This window comes from Dunckerocampus dactyliophorus, chromosome 9, assembly GCF_027744805.1.
Source record: "Dunckerocampus dactyliophorus isolate RoL2022-P2 chromosome 9, RoL_Ddac_1.1, whole genome shotgun sequence".
In the NCBI taxonomy this organism is placed as follows: Eukaryota; Metazoa; Chordata; class Actinopteri; order Syngnathiformes; family Syngnathidae; genus Dunckerocampus; species Dunckerocampus dactyliophorus.
The window spans coordinates 30,233,091-30,251,885 of NC_072827.1; the positions used below are offsets into that span (position 1 = coordinate 30,233,091).

Sequence of the window (18,795 nt, forward strand, 5' to 3'; positions counted from 1 at the left end):
CACACACAAACGCTCCCCTGCAGGAATCTGCTAATCACCTAAGCTAGAATCCTCCTCCTCATTATGACCACGTTAGTGACCACCAAGGCAGAGAAACGATTATGGAACAAGAGAATCCAATTTCAGGAGAAATGTTGTGTGATGCTGAGCTGAAATTGAAATGTCGACTTTGGAATTGTTTGAATTGGTTGAGAAAAAGTCGTGAAATCATGAGAATGAAGTCGTAAATTTACACCTTTTTCTTGTCAATTTATTCTCATGATTTTATGACTTTTTCTCATTGTAAAGTCGAACATTTCTCATGAAATTTACAAGAAAAAGTTGTGAATGTACGACTTTATTGTCATGATATTACGACTTTTTCTCCTCCTTTTTTTCCTTCGATGTCGGCTCTTCCTATTTTTGTGAAGCACAATTCACCAAGCGTTGGATTGTTCACCCACTGATAGGGAACGTGAGCTGGGATTAGACTGTCGTGAGACAGGTTGGTTTTACCCTGCTGATGATGTGTTGTTGCAATAGTAATCTTTACAAGAAAAAACTTGTACATTTATGACTTTATCCTCATGATATGATGACTTTTTCTTGCAAATTTATGACGTTATGCTCGTAAATGTGCAACCTTTTTCTCGTAAATGTATGACTTTATTCTCGGAAATGTACAACTTTATTCTCAAACTCTCCGATTACTATGTTTTTTTTCCCAATGTGGCCCTAATACGTCATCATAGGTTGGAAACGGGTTTTTATACTCTTTTTTTACGAAAACATCTGATTTACGGTCAGGTCTGGAACCAATTAACCGCGATAAACGAGGGATTACTGTAATTTGGCGCAGAAACACAAAACAAAGATTTAAAAAAGCCTGCTATCAGGCATTTACAAACAAGCAAGAGGCTCAAGGAAGGACGATAATGTCCTTCCAAAGTCAGCCTGACTCATTGCACTTTGGTTCAGGGTTGCAGCACGACGGGGTGTTTATACTGCATATTCATTCACGGCCTTAGTTCAACAGCAGCCTTTGTGAAGTAGACCAAACAAGACGCTGGTGCTCCCAACATTGGGTCCTGGCGAAGGGCACACAAAGAAAGGATAACCAATGAAAAGACGGCAAAATCTATGCAAGCTTGTGTCAATGTTTGACTTGAAATATGCGTGTGACGACACCGCCAGACGTCTTTATGCGTCATCACGCTGCTCCCGGCAATAAAGCCAATATTCCAAATGTTCCACTTTCATTGGTGTCATCGGATCAGCCGCAAGATGTTCAGCCAAACCTCCTCGTCCTCCAGTGTTCGGTCCAGATGTTGCATGTCACTCATTGTGTTTCTTGGATGTGGATAAGCTGCCTCTGCTACTTTCTTGAAGCCCACATTTGATCACTCTGGGGAGAACTTGAAACGTTGCGTACAACAAAATGTAACAACAACAAAAAAAATCGAATCCCCCTCCCACAGCCTTACAAGGTGTCATTTCCTCTCATCCTGTCTGTTCTTCGTCTTCTTGACATGACGGAGATGGTGCACTGACATCTCCACCCCCTCACCTGGACTTGCGCTACATCTGTGTGGGTGAAGAATGTTCTGGAAACAACAAGCTTTTAAGCAGAATCATCTCCATGACCAAAACAGGACAAAGTAGGCTGGATTTCAGCAAAGCAACCAGACTACGTTCCACAAAAGCGGCCTTTACGAAACATACCGTAGTACAGTGTTTGCACACATATTTGCAATTCAGCATTCGAGACCCCGCATAGAAGTGTTTTAAGTTTAGTTTTCCCTGAGATCATATTTCCCCTCTCTTGTTGAAAAGTATGACATTTTTGGGTAGCAGGTTATTGTTTGCTTTATGAATCATTTTAGCTGTTTGAAAATGTACTAAATAAGCAAATTTGAGTATTTGTGATTTTAGAAATAGAGGATAATAGAGGAACAGCTTAGCAGACACTCACCCAGACAGCGCAAAAGATCAGAGGGTCATCAACTCCAACCACTATCTCACGCTCAACACAAACACAAGGCATGCTGGGAACCCCACATGCACGCTTCCCCAACACGCTACCTTGTACTTCCTGCTGGTGGCACCACAACCACAGAAAACCTCTGGATAGCTTAAAGAAAGGAAGTTGCCATATGAAGTGAATGAAGGAAGGAAATGAGGTTGAATTGTAACACTTGCTTTTTGAAGGTTTTAAGTTTTTTTTATGTCATCATCCCAGCCATACTCCGCAGAAAATTTCATCATCATCATCATCATCATTGTTCATTATCATTCATTAGTGGTGAGTACCTACACTACCGGTCAAAAGTTTTGGAACACCCCCATTTTTCCAGTCATTTATTGAAATTCAAGTGGTTCAAGTCCAATGAATAGCTTGAAATGGTACAAAGCTAAGCGGTGGAGTGCCAGAGGTTAAAAAAAAGGTAAGGTTACCCAAAACTGAAAAAGAATTCAGAATTATACAAAAAGGTCTGTTTCAGGGACCACAAAATGGGTCAACAATTAAAGCTGTTCTGCAGAAATGGAGGTTGATCAAGCCTTGGCAGTTGGTGCAACTCATTCCTACAGTGTTCCAACTTCTGGAGTACTTACTACCTCCTCTGTCGGCATAAAAACAGTGTTCAGAAGACACTGTGGTGCTACACCCTCGTGAACATCAGTTGAAAAGCATCGTACTGGAGAAAGTTATTTGTTGCTACAAAAATGGCAAGAAAAAAGGGAATAAACAATGAAAGCGACAGAACATCTTAACACTTAAAATGTAGGCTTTTCCTCCAGAGAAATTGGAGCGTTCTAAAACTTTTGACCGGTAAGTGTATATATTTTACAAGTTAAAATTCATGTAATAAGTACGTGAGGCATATGATACAGCAGGGGTGTCCAAAGTGCGGCCCAGGGGCCATTTCTGGCACAGGGGAGGTTTTTATTGGCCACAGGCACATTTTGTTAATATAATTTGAATTTAAAAATTAAAAAAAAAAAGTAAAACTCAGCAGTAATTTTGAGAAACAAACAAAACACTGAATAAAGTGTGAATAAAATGTAATATTTGAAATTTAGGTTCCCAATAAAAAATCAAATGTTACAAGAATAAAGTCAAAATATTTGGGGAATAAAGTCATAATTATGAAAAGAAAATTTACAAGAAGAAATTTGAATTGGAATTTAAAAAAAAAAGAAAGAAAAAAACAGCTGTAAGTTTACATGAATAAACTCGAAGTATTATGAGGAAAAATAATGTTGTTTTAGTAGCATAGGGTTGAAATATTAAAGAAAAAATCTGCTTTTTTAAAGACATGATATTATGAGAAACAAAACAAAATAAAGTTGTATTTTTTGGAAAATTTGATTTGGGAAAAAGTCATAATATTGCAGGAATAAAGAAGAAGAAAATTTACTCAAAGAAAATTGAAATATTTGGAAAATGCACCTATATCACAAAGATGTAATACAGGCAATTCAAAATATATATGTAAGTTCTTAGCATATCTACATGGGTTGGTTTACAAAATATCAAATCGGCCCTTGCATCCTTTCATTTTTCAGTATATGGCCCTCGCTGGAAAAAGTTTGGACGCCCCTGTTGTAGAGCTTAAGCTTGGATTGTCTGATTGTCTCAAGCAAACAATCGCAATCATAGAGATGGGGAGGGTTCTGGAGCTGGATCTATTCTATTTATTACAACAGTCACTTTTATTGCAAATGTCGATCTGAAATCAGAAGAGAAGTCAACCTCCAGTTAGCGAGAGCGTTTGGAGAGGGAGGACTGCGCATGTGCAGCGTATGTGGGGACGCCTCGAAGCAGCAGCATAACCAAAGCTTTGCTAGACATTTTTATGTGTGTCTCAAACATGTCAACATGTTTCACATTCGCGAGTGGTCTGAAAACGTAACCTCTTCAAATAACGAGGATCTACTGATTTATCAGTTCAGAAGTCCATCAAGACTCAGCAGACCAGACGACTGCAGATTCAAGACCCACAATGACCTCGGACCACAAATATGAAAGATGGAAGTCATTGCTTGACAAATGTCAACATCAATTTCGTGCTAAGATGCCCTTGAGCAAGGCATCAAAAACGAACCAAAGGCCTTTTTCCACTGAGCAGCAAAAATCAGTTCCATTTGGTACAATGCCGGCTTTTTAGCAAGTTGCTGTTCTGTGTGAACTTCAAAGTCAACCCGTCAATTTTCAGACTTCTGAGGTCGAATGAGAGCCGTAACAGAGGCGGGACGATGCCGCCGTAAAGGGGAATTCTGTTTGTACAGCGTGTTCTCGCTGTACAAACAGCGGTATCGTATAAAACGTATTCGCAATTTAGGATATAAAAACATCTGACATGGTCTGACAAGTAGGGCTATCCAAGCGGTAACAGAGGAGGGATCATGTCTGCGTGAACGTGCACTCACCACTCGGAGCGTAAAGTTTAACACCCGAGTTTCGCTTCTCCTGTCTTGTTGTTTTGAAAGCAACTGTCGCTATCCAACAAGTGGCAGTATCGGGGGCTGTAACGGAGGCAGAGCTGCGTCTGTGTGAAAGCATATTGGCAGTGATGGGACCAGTGTGTACATTTTCCCACCTGAAACTCACTTGTCCCGCCGTGTTGTGTTGAAAATAATTGTTGCTGTCCAACAAATATTTTATACATCACACCAGACGCTAAGGTCAGTGTCCCTCATCTAATTATATGACTGCGGAATGTAATGTTGACATTTTTCCGATGCGTGTGCATCCATGACTCTGCCTTAGGCCACACAGCCCGTGCCTCACCTGAAGGCACCGTTTTGTTTTCTTCCTACTACGGTATTTTACATCTAATACAGAGCAGTGAAATATTTCCAATGTGCTGTTTGACTTCTTGTTCCTGGAGGCTAGGTTGTAGCATCAGACGTGACTAACATACGCATTTTGGCTTATAAGCCGATTGTTGTCATTCAGCCCGATGAACTCTGCCTGGCAACAAGTGACAGCACAAACATGTGACCAGGAAAAAGTATAGGACCGAGTCTGTTGCATGGTGATTCAGCTAAACACACTAAAGCAGTGCTCCTCCAACAGTGGGGCGGCGCGGTGAACTGTCGGGGGGGCGTGAGAGACAGGGCGGACTTTCAGTGTTAGTGCAGACCTGCCAACATGTATGAATTTGTCGTACTCAGCATGCGATTTGACTCTTGCATACGCTTGTCGGCTTCACTGCTCTCCATTTTGTTGCATTTCGCTGGTTTCAGTTTCGAGTTCAGTCTGTACAGTATCAATACATAAATATATATCATCAGTTTCTCAAATCAGGGGGGCGCGAAAACACTTCTGTCCCCCAGTGGGGGCATGACAGAAAATTGAGAACTACTGCCCTAAAGCAAGGGTCCAAAATTAAATCAAATCTTTTTTTCAGCGCGCATAGCGCCATTTTTGTTTAAATGTGAGCCTTCTTCTTCTACTGTTACTTCATTGTGACACACGCCTCGTTGTTGCCCCCTGCAGAGCGGAGGAAGCACTGCATGAACAATCACTTTTCTAGTTGAACCCAATCAGACTTTCAGAAAAATACAAGTAATAGCACAATTGTTCACTAAGAGTTAGCTTACACAAACAGTCATACAAAACTGTTGTTGCTTCTTTTCATGAGCACCAATTATCTATGAGAAACTACTAAAATATTGGAAATGTTCCCATTCTCAATACTTGTGGCTATATGACCCACACATACATACACATAGGCCCTGCCCAAGACCTCCAAACCCCCCCCACCTACGACCCCCCACCCTCCCACCCCACCCACACACTCCGGGAGGGGTGGGGGGGCGCATTAAGACCGAGGGAGCAGCCTGACAGCAGCAAGAGAAGTGCATGGAAGAGTGACATGAACCCTGCACAAACTACGTCCTTAAATCAAAGCAGCAGCAGCAGTAAACTAGCATTGGCAAACACTGGGATGCATAACCCACGTGACACAGCGTGAATAACAATATCTAGAAATAAAGCACATTGCTGTTGCACTAAAAAAAAGACTAACCTCAGCCTTGACCCGCTCCACGCTGGATGAGAGAGCGGTCAGCAGCAGCAGCAGCGTGCCCGCAGGGAGCAGCATCACGGCGGCGACAGAAGGAGCGTCTCCCCGCAGACAAGCACCTGTATCTCGGCCTCGCTAGTGGTTCCCCTTCGCTTTTAGCGGCGGAGAGCGTTGGCCTGTATGTTGTTGTCCAGAAGCGATATGAAGTTCTGATCAATGCAAGAGTGGGTTTAACTTGGGGGGCTTCGTTTGCACCACCCCTCCCCTCATCCACACCCACCACCCACTGCAACGACCACCCTCACCCATAATGCGCACACTTTTGACTTTTCGGTGTAAGAAGAGGGTCCACTCGGCACCCTTTGGTGACGTTTTTTGGGGAGAATATTCGAGTAAGTTTGCCGTGAGACGTCCCATCGCTCCATTACGCGCGAGCCTGAGGTGAGTGACTTATTTATCCTCTTGAATCGGCTCAATTCAGGCTTAAATGCCTGCTTTATTCAGTAAAGCAGCCCACTTTAGTTACTTTGGGGGTCTTTGGTGCGTCACAGGTGGGGCTCAGTCATGCTTTAAAAAAAGATCTGCGCGGCGTGAGACTCGTTTTACACAAGTGGAACTATGCACGGACATCACAACAGAGTGACGCATCTCAGGTGAGCTTGTGCACGACAGTTACCTGCAGGAGTCTCCTCCAATCACAGCCCATCGTCACCTCTACCTGGAAATCATCTTGCAGGTTGCTGCGGCTGCTGTGCGTGGCCGTCCTCGCCTCAAGTGTGCATGCAGTAAGTGCCCCCCTCCCTTGACTCCCCACGTGTTGTTTGTTGTTTATTTATTGCATGTATGTATGTTGTACGTCTGTGCTGGACGCGCAAGGCAGCAGCTTGTTTGTCAGCCGGTGTTTAGAGAGTTAGCTGCGGTTTTGGACTGGGGTTGAAAGTGTGGGTTGGATGGTGGGGGGGGGACACGTGTAGATTGTAAGAGTGGGAGTGTCTCATGTGGGGAGGATGTCCAAATGCAAGACAGAGGTTTGCCTTTGCAGTGCAAGTGACTATCTAACTCATCTAACTACAGTATTCATCAAAAGACTCATTAGAGAGTCTACAGCTTTTAATGAGAACATCATTTCCAGCCTACTAGGCAGTATCAGGGACACACTGGACAGAAACAAATGTCAATACATGACAAGAAGAATCTCATAAAATTACAAAAAATAGTCATAATTTTGTGCCTTTTATGAACAAAATTAAGTTGTAATATACAAGAAGCGTATTTTTGAGAATAAGGATGTAATATTCCAAGGCTAAAAAAGTGGTCCCACCAGAAATATTAGAATTAATGAAAGTAAAATGCAACATTGCAAAAAGACATTTGCAAACGTACAAGGATAAAGTTGGGATATTGCAAGAAAAAAGACAATAAAGACTTCCTGGGTATTCTGATTAAAAAATTAGTCAAAGTCTAATATTATGAGAAAAAAATCCTACATTTTTGAGAATCACATCATAATATTAAGAGGAAAAAAAACGTAATTTTCCTCGGTTGACATCGTAATATTGCAAGAAAAAAACATGTAATTGCTCGAGAATAAAGTTGAAAAAATCACAACTTCTAAGAATCAAGACTTACTACAAAAACAAAAACATTTTAACTTTTGAGAAACACATGTTGGAAGAAAACTTGTGTAATCGTACAAGATTGTACAAGTTGTGAAAAAAATGTAGCAGTAATTCACAAGAATAAATATTTACGGCATATTACAAGAAAAAAGTTGGATTTGTTGATGGAAAAGCGTGTAATTGTACATAGTTGTGATATAATGGAAAAAAACATCGTAATTCACCAGAATCAAGACTAGCTGTTTACTCCGAGAAAAAAAAAAGTCATTTTATGAGAATAAAGTCTTAAAGTTGCAAGAAAAAGTATGTAAGTGCACAAGAATTAAGATTACAAGAGATTTTACCAGAAAGAAAATCGGAATTTTCAAGACTTACTGTTTATTATGAGAAAAAAATCATAATATTATGAGAAAATTGTTGTAATAGTGCAAGAAAATTTTTTTACATTAGATTTTACAGAAAAATCTAGTGAGGAAGTAACAATTTACATAAACTAAAACTTTTAATTTAGTAAAGCAAAATAGCTCATTTCTTCGTGTTTTGCTTGTCCACGCGGCAACGACCAGGCGGCGTTATCGGATTTTCCCACTATGCAAGCCATTTTCAGAAAATACAGTTTCAGGGCCCCCAGAACGTCGTCACCGTGCGGATGGAAGGTTGAAAACATGAAATACTCTACCGTTGCGAGCCCATGTGGACAGGCCCTTAGACAGCAAGCTAAACTGAATTAAGAGCGCCCCTGCTGGCTGCAAACAAGTAGTGCACCCCATTTTGTCATCACTTGCGTTTCCTGTAAAATATGCTTTTTTATGTCTTGGAGTCATCGCAGCAAGCAGCATAGCATCCAAGGTTTTGACTAATGATGGGCATTTGACCGGATTTCATCAACAATGAGGACATTTCATCAATTGTTTTTCATTGTTAATGAATTACTTTTAATGGGATAGAAGAATTTCTCTCTATGAATGTTCTGAACTTCTGTTTCCATGTCAGTGTTTTCTTACGAGCAGAATAATGCTGTCCAGAGGAGTTTTGTGCCGCTTCCGTCGTGTTGTCCGTCATACAGCAGACGAGCTGAGTGAATGAAGAGTGCCTCCGCTGGTTGCAGCCAAGTAGTGCACTCCATCTTAGCCTCCATTGCTTGTTCAGGCAGATCCATCTTGTCGCCCCACATGTAGTCAGCAGTCTAAATAAGTCAAATCATGCTTTACCCAGCTGTCTTTTGGTGCGTTCCCACCATTGTGTTGCATTATTATTTTTGTCAGTTGAGATCATCACTGGAAGTTCTTCCACAGGGTTTTTAGATTCTTGATTGTAGGATTGGATCGAGTGCCGTCTTCACGTCCAATCCATAAACAGCTGCATTTCGCCTGCACACATTACGATAGCTGCTGAAAGAAGTTGTTTTCAGACACGACAATCACGGGGAAACCTGTAACGAGTGTGCGCTGTTTTCCATTAGGGATCGGGGGTTGTTCACTCTCAGCTGCACATTAGGCCACATGTTTCTGGTCAGTTTCATATCCAAAGCTCACCCGCGGGACTCTTTTGGATCCCTCAACCAGATCCCCACCTCCGCGTCTCAACAACGTTTTCCCACCATCCATCCTCACCCCGTGTGTTGCATTGGGGATCCCCGCATTCTTCATTCAGTATTGAGAAGAACACGCGCAAGATGTTTTCCATTTAAGATTGGATCAGTTCTCTGTGCTCGTTTCTGCATCGTAAACAAACATTATGTAGTTAATGGGGTAGATAGATGGATGAATGGATGAATGGATGAATGGATAGATAGAACCAAAGATGCTCCCGCTTTTGGCCATGCTTGTATGCAATACAACCATCCATCCATCCATCCATCCATCCATCCATCCATCCATCCATCCATCCAACCCAGTCAGCCTAATTTCTAGGGCCATGAGTGTAGCTAGACATCCATTAGATATCCATCAGGTCAAACGTTGGCGTTTCATAACAGCGCCACCACGTCTGTCAGAAAATGAAGATCACAGGCAGTGGGGGTGCATGTTTTTTGGAAAAATGTTCACCCTTTTGTGTGCAGTGCTTGATGGAGTAGAACAGTTGTTATTTTACAGTTTTGGCCATTTTGTGTGCTACATTTCAGATCCAGTTGGGAAAGCATTGGGCCACACTAAAATGAAATAAGTAAAATTACAAAATAACGAAATGACAAAAATTGCATTGTTACAATAGTAAACTCATAATATTCTGAGAACAAATTGTAAGTTAGAAGACGAAAATCGTACTTCATCTAGCGATTGTCAAAATCCATAAACTGGAAAACTGACAGGTTGTTTTGTTTATTTTTGTTGTTATTTTTACAGCTTTTTTACGTGTGATAAAGAAAAGTAACCCTGGTTCCCAATGATTCAAAACATACCCCGTTTTATCCTCATCTGCCATTTTTGTTGATGTTTCCGCCATCTGCCGCTTTGGAGTACCTTTACGCTTGAGTACGCTTGACTGCCTTTGTTTCGCTTGCTTTTTTTGCTTTGATTGTGATGGTGGAGAGTGGATTGGTGAATATATATTTATATATATTTTTATATACACATGTGGACAAAGCTTGTGCAAAGTTTGATGGCGATTAGCTCTCGATTAGCAAACTTCGAGGAGCAACGTATCAATGTACATCAGGAAATGTCCCACTGGCCGTAAGACACCGAGGACTTTATTTCCAACTGGTTCTACTGCATGGCTGTGCTGAGGGAAAGCAGAACCAAGCATGCAAACATACACAGCCTTCACTCATCACTTGGAGGAAGGAAGGCTTCTGAGGTGCCAAATGCAAGCAGGATGTCCCGTATCAGACCCTTTGATTTAGTTGGAGAAGATATTTCAAGGTGGTGTCGGAACGTGAGGGAATGAGGCGGAGTAGGTGGAGTTCTGGCAAGGAATGTTATGGGAATGGGAAGACAGATTTCCTACTGTACCTGGCAACCGAGCAGCTGCTCGTCTGCTTTACCGTTTATCTTTATTATTGTGGTCAAAGTTGTTTGAATGTGCTTTTTTAGCTTCGCTGTTCCGCAACAAGGCACAGTCAAACTTACCCATTCAAACTTTGGATGTTTGTCCACCTAAGAGAAGTGACGTCAGCCACTGTGCCAAACACAACACACGTGAAAAGTGCATGAGATGTGGTTTAACGCATCTTGTTGTTGCCGTTCTTCCTGCACAGCATTTACGTTCATGGCTTCATATTCATCATATTAAGAATGTCATAAACAGGTTGTGTATGCGCTAACTACAAAAATATTCAATTTATTAATATTGAATCCTACTTTGCAGAAATTCACTTATTGCCGTCGGGTCTGGAACCAATTAACCACGACAAACGAGGGACGACTGTATTGTGCAGTTCTGAGCTGTTGTTTGGAGCATGGGCTATAGAGGGCAGTGGCGTTCTGCATGCTGGGTTAGCGCTAGCGTTTAGGAAATACAGTACGTCAAGAGAACTACGGTAGGTTGAACTGTGTTGAACTGTCCGTGGTGCGTTTTGAGCATCCGCCTGTAAGACATAGTACCGTGGGGGGCTATTTCAAAACAGCACAGAACTCTCCCAGTGCTAACGTGTGAGTCAATGTTATTGTCTTCTGTTATTACGTCTACTATATTGGGTAATTATAGTGTAAACGTGACTATAAGGATGTTATTTCATGTCTAGAGGTTGTAATAATGTTACAAGCCTTATTTAGAAGGTCGTAAAAGGGTTTTCTATCTTCTAACTACGAAAATATTGCATTTATAAATAAGGAATCCTACTTTGTGGAAATTCACTTATCACGAATGGGGCTGGAACCAATTAACCGCAATAAACGAGGGACTACTGTGTACCACTACTAAATGCTGATCTTTCCCACTGAATCAAACAACAACGACGTATTTATTATTGTTATTATTATGCTATAATCTCAACTTTCAAAAGCCGGTTGAAAAAAACCCTCTGCTTGCAGTAATGTGATGGAGACTCGCCCATGACGAGCTAAAGATGGATCTTGCCAGTCAACGGACTCTTTAACACACAGAGAACCAGCAAAATGACCGCAATAACGGCCCCCTATAATGCAAAATGGCGCTTTTTATGATGTTCTAACATGAACGTGTCCCTAGAGGCAGTTTATGAGTACCAAATGTGAGCAAAAGCTAAAATCTCCCTCGCTTGACGAAGCACTCACATGGTCTCTTTTGAGGTTTTCAGGCTTTTCATGACGTCAGGAAGGAAAAACCATCCTCACAGACATGATAACACCTCTGACCCACCCCGAGCCGGATGATCTCACCCCGTGTATACGCCCACCAATTCACAAAAGTAGGCTTCGCTACATGTATTAAAATAAAGCCTGCCAATATGTGTCCATCAGCCAGCTTCAGACGGAGGAGCCGTACGTTTCATCATTTAGGTTTTCACTGAGGTTAACATATGAGTGTAATGTTAGCACTGTCGCTCACATAGCTATGCTAGTGTTGCTAACATCGGTGTCCTCCTGCTACGTTGTTGCATGTGATATACAGCATCTTTTACGTTGGACATGTGCACAGCTGCAGCGTATATCAGCGGTGTTCAAAGTGTGGCCCGCGGGCTATTTGTGGCCCGAGTCTTTTTTTTTTTTATTGGCCCACGGCACAGTCTAAAAATCCAATTTAACAAGACAACAACAAATAAAAAACAGAAAAAATGGCAGTAACTTTACAAGAATAAAGTCAAAATATTAATAGAAATGAGTCATTTTAGGAGAATCGACGTCATAATATTAGAAAGAAAAATAACGTCATTTTAGCAGTATAAAGTTGGAATTTTAATTAAAAAGATGCTTTTTTAAGATGTAGCATTATGAGAAAGACACAAAACAACAAATTTGTAATTTTTGGAAAATTAAGTTACGGAAAAAATTTGAATGTTATGAAAATAAAGTCTAAATATTTGGAGAGTAAAGTTGTATTTACGTACGAGAAGGAAATTTACAAGAAGAAAGGTGAAGTAGTTGGAAAAATGTTTTAAAACTACAGCAGAAATGGAAAAGACAAGTGTAATTTTACAACAATAAAGTCAAAATATTAAGAGAAAAAAGTCGTACTCTAAAGAAAAAAGAGTCGCAATTTTACGAGCGAAAACTCGTAATATGATAAAGAAAAATAACGTGGTAGCATAGAATTGAAATATAAAACAAATATAAATTATTTGAAGTGGTATTATTATGAGAAACAAAACAAAATAAAGCTGTAATTTTTGGAGAATTAGTTTGGGGAAAAAGTTATAATATTATGGGAATAAAGTCCAAATAGTTTGGGAATATAAAGAAAATTTATGAAGACTATTTAAGAAGAAAGTTCAAATGGGTGGAAAATTAAAACAAAAACCGAAAAAATACGGAAAATAAGCACAGACTGAAGTTGATACTAAAAATGTGCTTTCATACATCATTGGTATACATCGATTATGTATCAAAAAGCTTTTCCATGTTGACACTTGCGATATTTAGTTTGCTTACATTTTGTGCACTTCCGATGTGACAAAGAAAAAAGTATGTCAAGAAGCAAACAGGAGTTAAAGTAATGAGACAATGCAGCTTGTGTTGTATGCTTGCAAGCCACGAGGAAGATGTCTGCCTGTGATAAACCAAGGAGAAACGGCGAGAGTAACGCCTGGCCAAATAGTGGCGGTGATACAGTTGGCCCTAACAATCGGGGGAAGAGCCCATTGTGCTGTGAGGCAGGAAGCCAACAAGACCGTACGCCGGGGGGCTTCGCTATCACCGCTGAGCAATGGAGGCGAGGTGGTGTGCAGATTCCATCAAGGTGTTTCCCACACCTTTCCAGGCTGACCTCCTCTGATCTTTGTGCTTGTGTCTATGTGTAGTGGAACCTGGTGCACTTGCGGGCGGACGGGCATGTGCATGTACGCTCACATGAGAGTGGCGTTTGTTGCCTCAAGGTTTTGTTCACTGCACAATGACGCTATTTAGTAAGATGACTCGATTGGTCTCCAGGCTTCAGCACTGTGAGCCAAAAGGAAAGACCCACTGGGTTTGGCTCTTTGGCACACAAACGATAAAACCATTTATGACGCTGGGCTTCTTTACCTGAACCGCAAAGAAGTCAATAATTGGAGAGAGTCGCCTATTTCCTACATTTCAATTACAGTTTTACATGAATAAAAGAATTCAAAAAGCATAGAAATTAAGGCTGTCAAAGTTAACGTAGTAACGTTATTAAGTTATTATTCTACGCAAATGTACACAAACAGAGGCACAATTTTGGTGTAAAGTTTCGAGGTTAGCCAAAAAAACATGCTAACTGGGGCGTACGCTAACCGAGGCTCCACACAAGTTCAAATGCATCTACTGCCACCTTGTGGAGTTAATACAAATGACATGTGGAGGTTGCTGACAGCCACAGCTGTTAATGACAATGTTTTTTGACCAGAGTCTAATCAGACACCCTTGCAGTGGCTTTCGCAGACCCGACCACGCACCCGGCGGAAGTTTCACAACTGTGCGACTCGGATATTTATGAACACATGGCAGGAGTATTAGCATTTTAGCTGAGAACTCCAGACCGCTGCAGCCGTGCACGTCTAAAAATGATGGAAACAACTCCAATTGGCAGTGTAGCACTGCTGTCGTAGCTTGAACATTGCAAGCGGAGCAGCACACACTGCATTGGCGAGAATATATACGCGATTACATGTCAAAAAAAACGTGCCAGTCGCGACCTAGTTTGCCTAGCTTTAGCGTGCGCACGGGTCGGCCTGCTTCTCTTCCCCGCACGTGCACAGAGTGTGGTCTGTGTTTATGTGGGTTTAACAGGCTAAATGTCACTTTTATGGGGGAACATCCTGAGCCGAGCATTGTGTGACGAGCAAGTAGATCATCCAGGGAAGGTCTCTAAACAGGAAAAGGAAGGAGGGTGGAGTTCAACGTGTCAAGAGTTTCTTTACAGCCCTGTTGGACCTTGCATATTTTGGCTACCTCGAAAAGAGAAAGAGCATTTGTACCACCTGCGTTGTTAACCCTTGGCTTACTGGGACTACACACATACTACATCAGCTGCTTGTATCGCAGTGCCAATATCAGAGATTTTAGATGCAGGCCGGTATGATAAGACCACCACACTCATCACATATTTGAAGCAGCATCACGTGGGAAACGCCCACGGGACAGCAAAATGTCATTCGTTATAATAGAAGAGGCAGCACCCCCTGTCGGTGGCGAGTAATGTCGGGTTTAAACGCTTGCTTGAGCCCCCCACCCTCGCTATGTGATGCCTAGCCGCCATTAGGATAAACTGCAGACGCACAAGGAAATGTTCTCATAGCGACTGTTGCTGACTACTGTTCTTTGTTTGAGTCTTCCACGCAACAACATAAGTAATAAAAGTATGTATGCTTTGTGCCGATATCAGGTCAATGTTCATATCAGCCGATGTTCAAGGCTGCAATATCGGTATTGTATCAAAAGTGAACAAGTGGTATCAGGATTAACTAATCATAATAATGTGAACCATACTTCCAGTGGTATCAAGCGGTATCACAAGACACCACTGATAGGCTCTGAATGAAGATGTCACAGAGTGCATTTGGAAAAACCCCAGCAGCCCACTGATGTATAACTGGAACATCCCTATTTAACGTATCAGAGTCTTTGCTCCGCCTCATTATGATTAATGAAAGGACACGAGTCCCAAATCCTCAGACCAGCCAGTCCTCCCATTCCTTACTACTGTGAGTATCCCTTCCTTTTATAGGCTCAAGCTGCCCCTGGTCGCTATCTGTGTTGTCTTGCGTCCCCCTCTCATGCTCATTTGTCTTCATAAAGGACGCCATGCGGCCTGTCCGCCCTCGCTTCGTCATGTGCATCGCCACCGGTCGATAACACAGAAAGATTGGTCTCACGCTAAACACACGGAAAGTGTGGATGATGTACTGCTCGGTTCAAAGGGTGTTCACGTAATGAATGAATTTGTTGACGAGCCGGTGTGTGATTTATTCCCGCAGTCTGCAGATGGTACAACTCAGCTCACTGGCCGTTCACATGCACTCCTCCACCTTCCCTTTTCCGCAGCAGATGTGCTCTAACTGGTTATATGGCTGAGTTATCTCATGTCATGGGAGGAATGTTAACTAAGTCACATGCACACTTTGTGATAACGTGATCGGGTCTACGGGGCTACAAAACCTTTCAGTGCGTTTCATCTTTTACCCACAAAACAGCATTTTCTTTGTGTGAGTGAGTGAAGACCGAAAACCAGTTCATATTAAGTACGTGCCAAAATACAGTCATCTAATGCAGTCAATTATCGCGGTCAATAGAATTTTCATAGCGCATAGAGCAAACTGTCTAGGACCTTCTAAAAATGCTTTTTTAACAGTATTAGAGCCCTCTAGACCAGTGGTCCCCAACCGTTGTGGACCCACGGTCAGGCTCTCGTTCACACTAACCTCCAGTGGACCAAGGTGGGTGGGGTGTGGGGGCCCATCTTACACTACAGCGCTCAAATGCTATTTAGTTTTGATGTTGTGTTTAAAACGAAGACATCAAACTAACTAAACATCAAATTACAAGACCAAAGTGTACAAAGAGCCTGGAGTTTGTTTTTCAGAGAGCAGATTATGACGTCACTGTTTGATGTGTGTGATAACAGGCTAGCATGTGCTAGCCTGAATTAATTTGTGTGTTGTGAGACCAGACAAATGTGCACATTAGCACTCAATAACGTCATCAAACCTTACCTTTATGCATTCCCACGTACTATCAGCATTTGGGACCAAACAGGAGATGAAATAAAAAGGGAAAAATACAGTATAGTAGTCTATCTGTGCAGCATGGGAGAAAGTTCATTATTTTTGGAATGAAATAATGGTCAACTTGTATAGTGCTTTTCCACCTCCGAGGCACTCAAAGCACACATTTACCTACTGATGACGCAGCATCAGGAGCAACAGGGGGTTCAGTATCTTGCCCCAGGACACTTCGACACGATCACGGAGGATCGAACCCGCAACCTTCATGTTAAAAATACTCATATTACTAATATAGTAGACATGTCGGAGGCTATTGTCTCATCAGTGTAACATTGCTGACACCTCATGACCAGTGTTGTATGCTACAGTACATAACATTACTACGTCTTTGAATGCGTCTTCTGAATGCCTTATATGTGGATTTGAGTTCATTTACCAATTTTTATGCTTGAAATTGCTTAATTTGGACAAAAGATATGCAAAGATGTGCATATTTTCTGACTAATGATACGCCGTATTCAACCTCAAAACAGCGATGATTTATTTACGTGGTGACAGAAAAACCGTGACAGAGTGAAGCCGTGAAATTCAAAGCGCAAAGTGACAATTTACAATTTTTAACAAACTATTAGGTGCACTTGTGGCCAAATTATTACGAGCAACCTAAATTTTAGCTACACTTGCGGCCAAATGATCAGGTGCACACAAATTATAACTCCAGCGACCAAATGCAGCGTACAACCTGGACTGGAAGCCAGCCAATCACAGACAACATATCAGGTTGTATACCCCATATCCAACAAGCACCTGAGAGCGCGACGTGATGATCTTGAATGATCTTATTTTTCTTTCTTCTTTGGCTTTTTTTGCAACACTCGGGTGGTGTTGCAAAAACGCACGTCACCGTACGCCATCGCTTGTGTTGGGGTGCTGTGATGTGATTATGTTTTGTTTTTTTTCTTTTCCACGTGTAAGACAAGTGTAACAAAACAACACGATTGTTATTATTTCTACACTTGAATTAAAATGTGTCGAACATTGCCTGCACCGTTCATAAACGGTTTGACCTTAGAACAGATGGCGGGAAATTATTAATAGATAAAGCCAAAGAAATCAAAGGTTGAACAGACGGTCTATGACTTCAGAGGCTCCGCTGCACACGTAAGCGTTTTGCATCAGTATTCCCAGGCGTCCCCCATTTTGCCCATTTTATAAATGCTTCCAGATCGTTCCGTTTTCACGTCACTCATCATCTCATTCCGGGATTGAACAGTGGGATCTTTCACCAAAAGACCGCCTGACAGGTCGACATGTGAGCACGGAGGTCCAGAATAGAATCGGGACTAATCTCATCTCCATTTAGTTCAGGCTAGTTGCAGGAAGCACTGATTAGGAGCGTGGCCCACTGGGAAATGAAGTCCAGCCTGTGTGTATGACCCGTAGCCGGCCAGTGAAGGGGAAGGGAAGGTCCAGCTGTGTCAGGCAAGGCCAAGGGCAGAAATCAGAGCTTTGTGTTTACGCTGGAGCGTTGCCAGAGGAGCACAGCAGGGGAGTTAGCGGCGCTCCACTCTGTTGCTTTCAGGTCCTAGTCCGAATTATGACCTGTTCTTTGAAACTTCCTTTTTCACCAGCAGGGAAATAAGTCAATGATGAGGACACGGTTGGAGGCCTCTGAACAGGGAACAGCTTGGGGGTCGCCACTGAAAGTTCTGAGGGTTTTTCTGTTCTCTAGAAAACCCCCTCACATTTCAGCAGCCATTTTGATTACAGTATATCTTCGTAAGGGACAATACTATGGAAATGAAACTTGGATGTACGTTAGAATAGTCAGTGTACAACTTGTACAGCAATATAGATTTACGATCCACTGAAAATGAGTCAACACAGCCATTATTGTCCAAACAGCTGGCAACACAAGCGAGTGGCAAGATAATTGTCAAGCGCGGTGGTGGTAGCGTCACGGTCTGGCGCTGCATGAGTGCTGCTGGCACCGAGGGGAAACATGAATTCCAACATGTACTGCGACATTCTGCAAACTGAGAAACCGGGCCGCATGCCAGCTTTCCGACAGGATAAGGAGCCCAGGCGCACGTCCGTGATGACAAGTGCCTTGCTGAGGAAGCTGAAGATGAAGGTGATGGAGTGGCCACGTGTGTGCGTGAACCCACGTGAGCACCCGTGAGGCATCCTCAAGTGCAGTAATCTTGCCAGTTATTGAAAGCACTGATTCTCAACTGGAGGGACGTGACCCAAAAGTGTAAATCACGTAGCGACCCGATGTCCGTGAATGCACCTTGCGTTCTTGTCTTGCGATGCCGGAGAGGATGGACACGCCGTCCGTCCGACGCGCAGTTGGAGAAGAGCGCGCCGTAAAGAGAAAGACAGAAGAGAGCTCACGTTGTGT

The 18,795-nt window shown here is 42.3% G+C and overlaps 2 protein-coding genes across 2 annotated transcripts in view; one reads left to right on the forward strand and one right to left on the reverse strand.

The window, feature by feature from the left end:
* col4a1 (collagen, type IV, alpha 1) overlaps window positions 1-6,279 on the reverse strand; it is a 40,402-nt gene extending 34,123 nt beyond the window's left edge. Inside the window, exon 1 of the mRNA XM_054786094.1 lies at window positions 6,015-6,279. Coding sequence (XP_054642069.1) covers window positions 6,015-6,089 — 75 coding nt within the window. The 5' untranslated portion in view covers window positions 6,090-6,279. The remainder of the gene's footprint in view (window positions 1-6,014) is intronic.
* col4a2 (collagen, type IV, alpha 2) overlaps window positions 5,975-18,795 on the forward strand; it is a 62,514-nt gene continuing 49,693 nt past the window's right edge. The window contains exons 1-3 of the mRNA XM_054786092.1: window positions 5,975-6,452; window positions 6,563-6,664; window positions 6,748-6,796. Coding sequence (XP_054642067.1) covers window positions 6,630-6,664; window positions 6,748-6,796 — 84 coding nt within the window. The 5' untranslated portion in view covers window positions 5,975-6,452; window positions 6,563-6,629. The remainder of the gene's footprint in view (window positions 6,453-6,562; window positions 6,665-6,747; window positions 6,797-18,795) is intronic.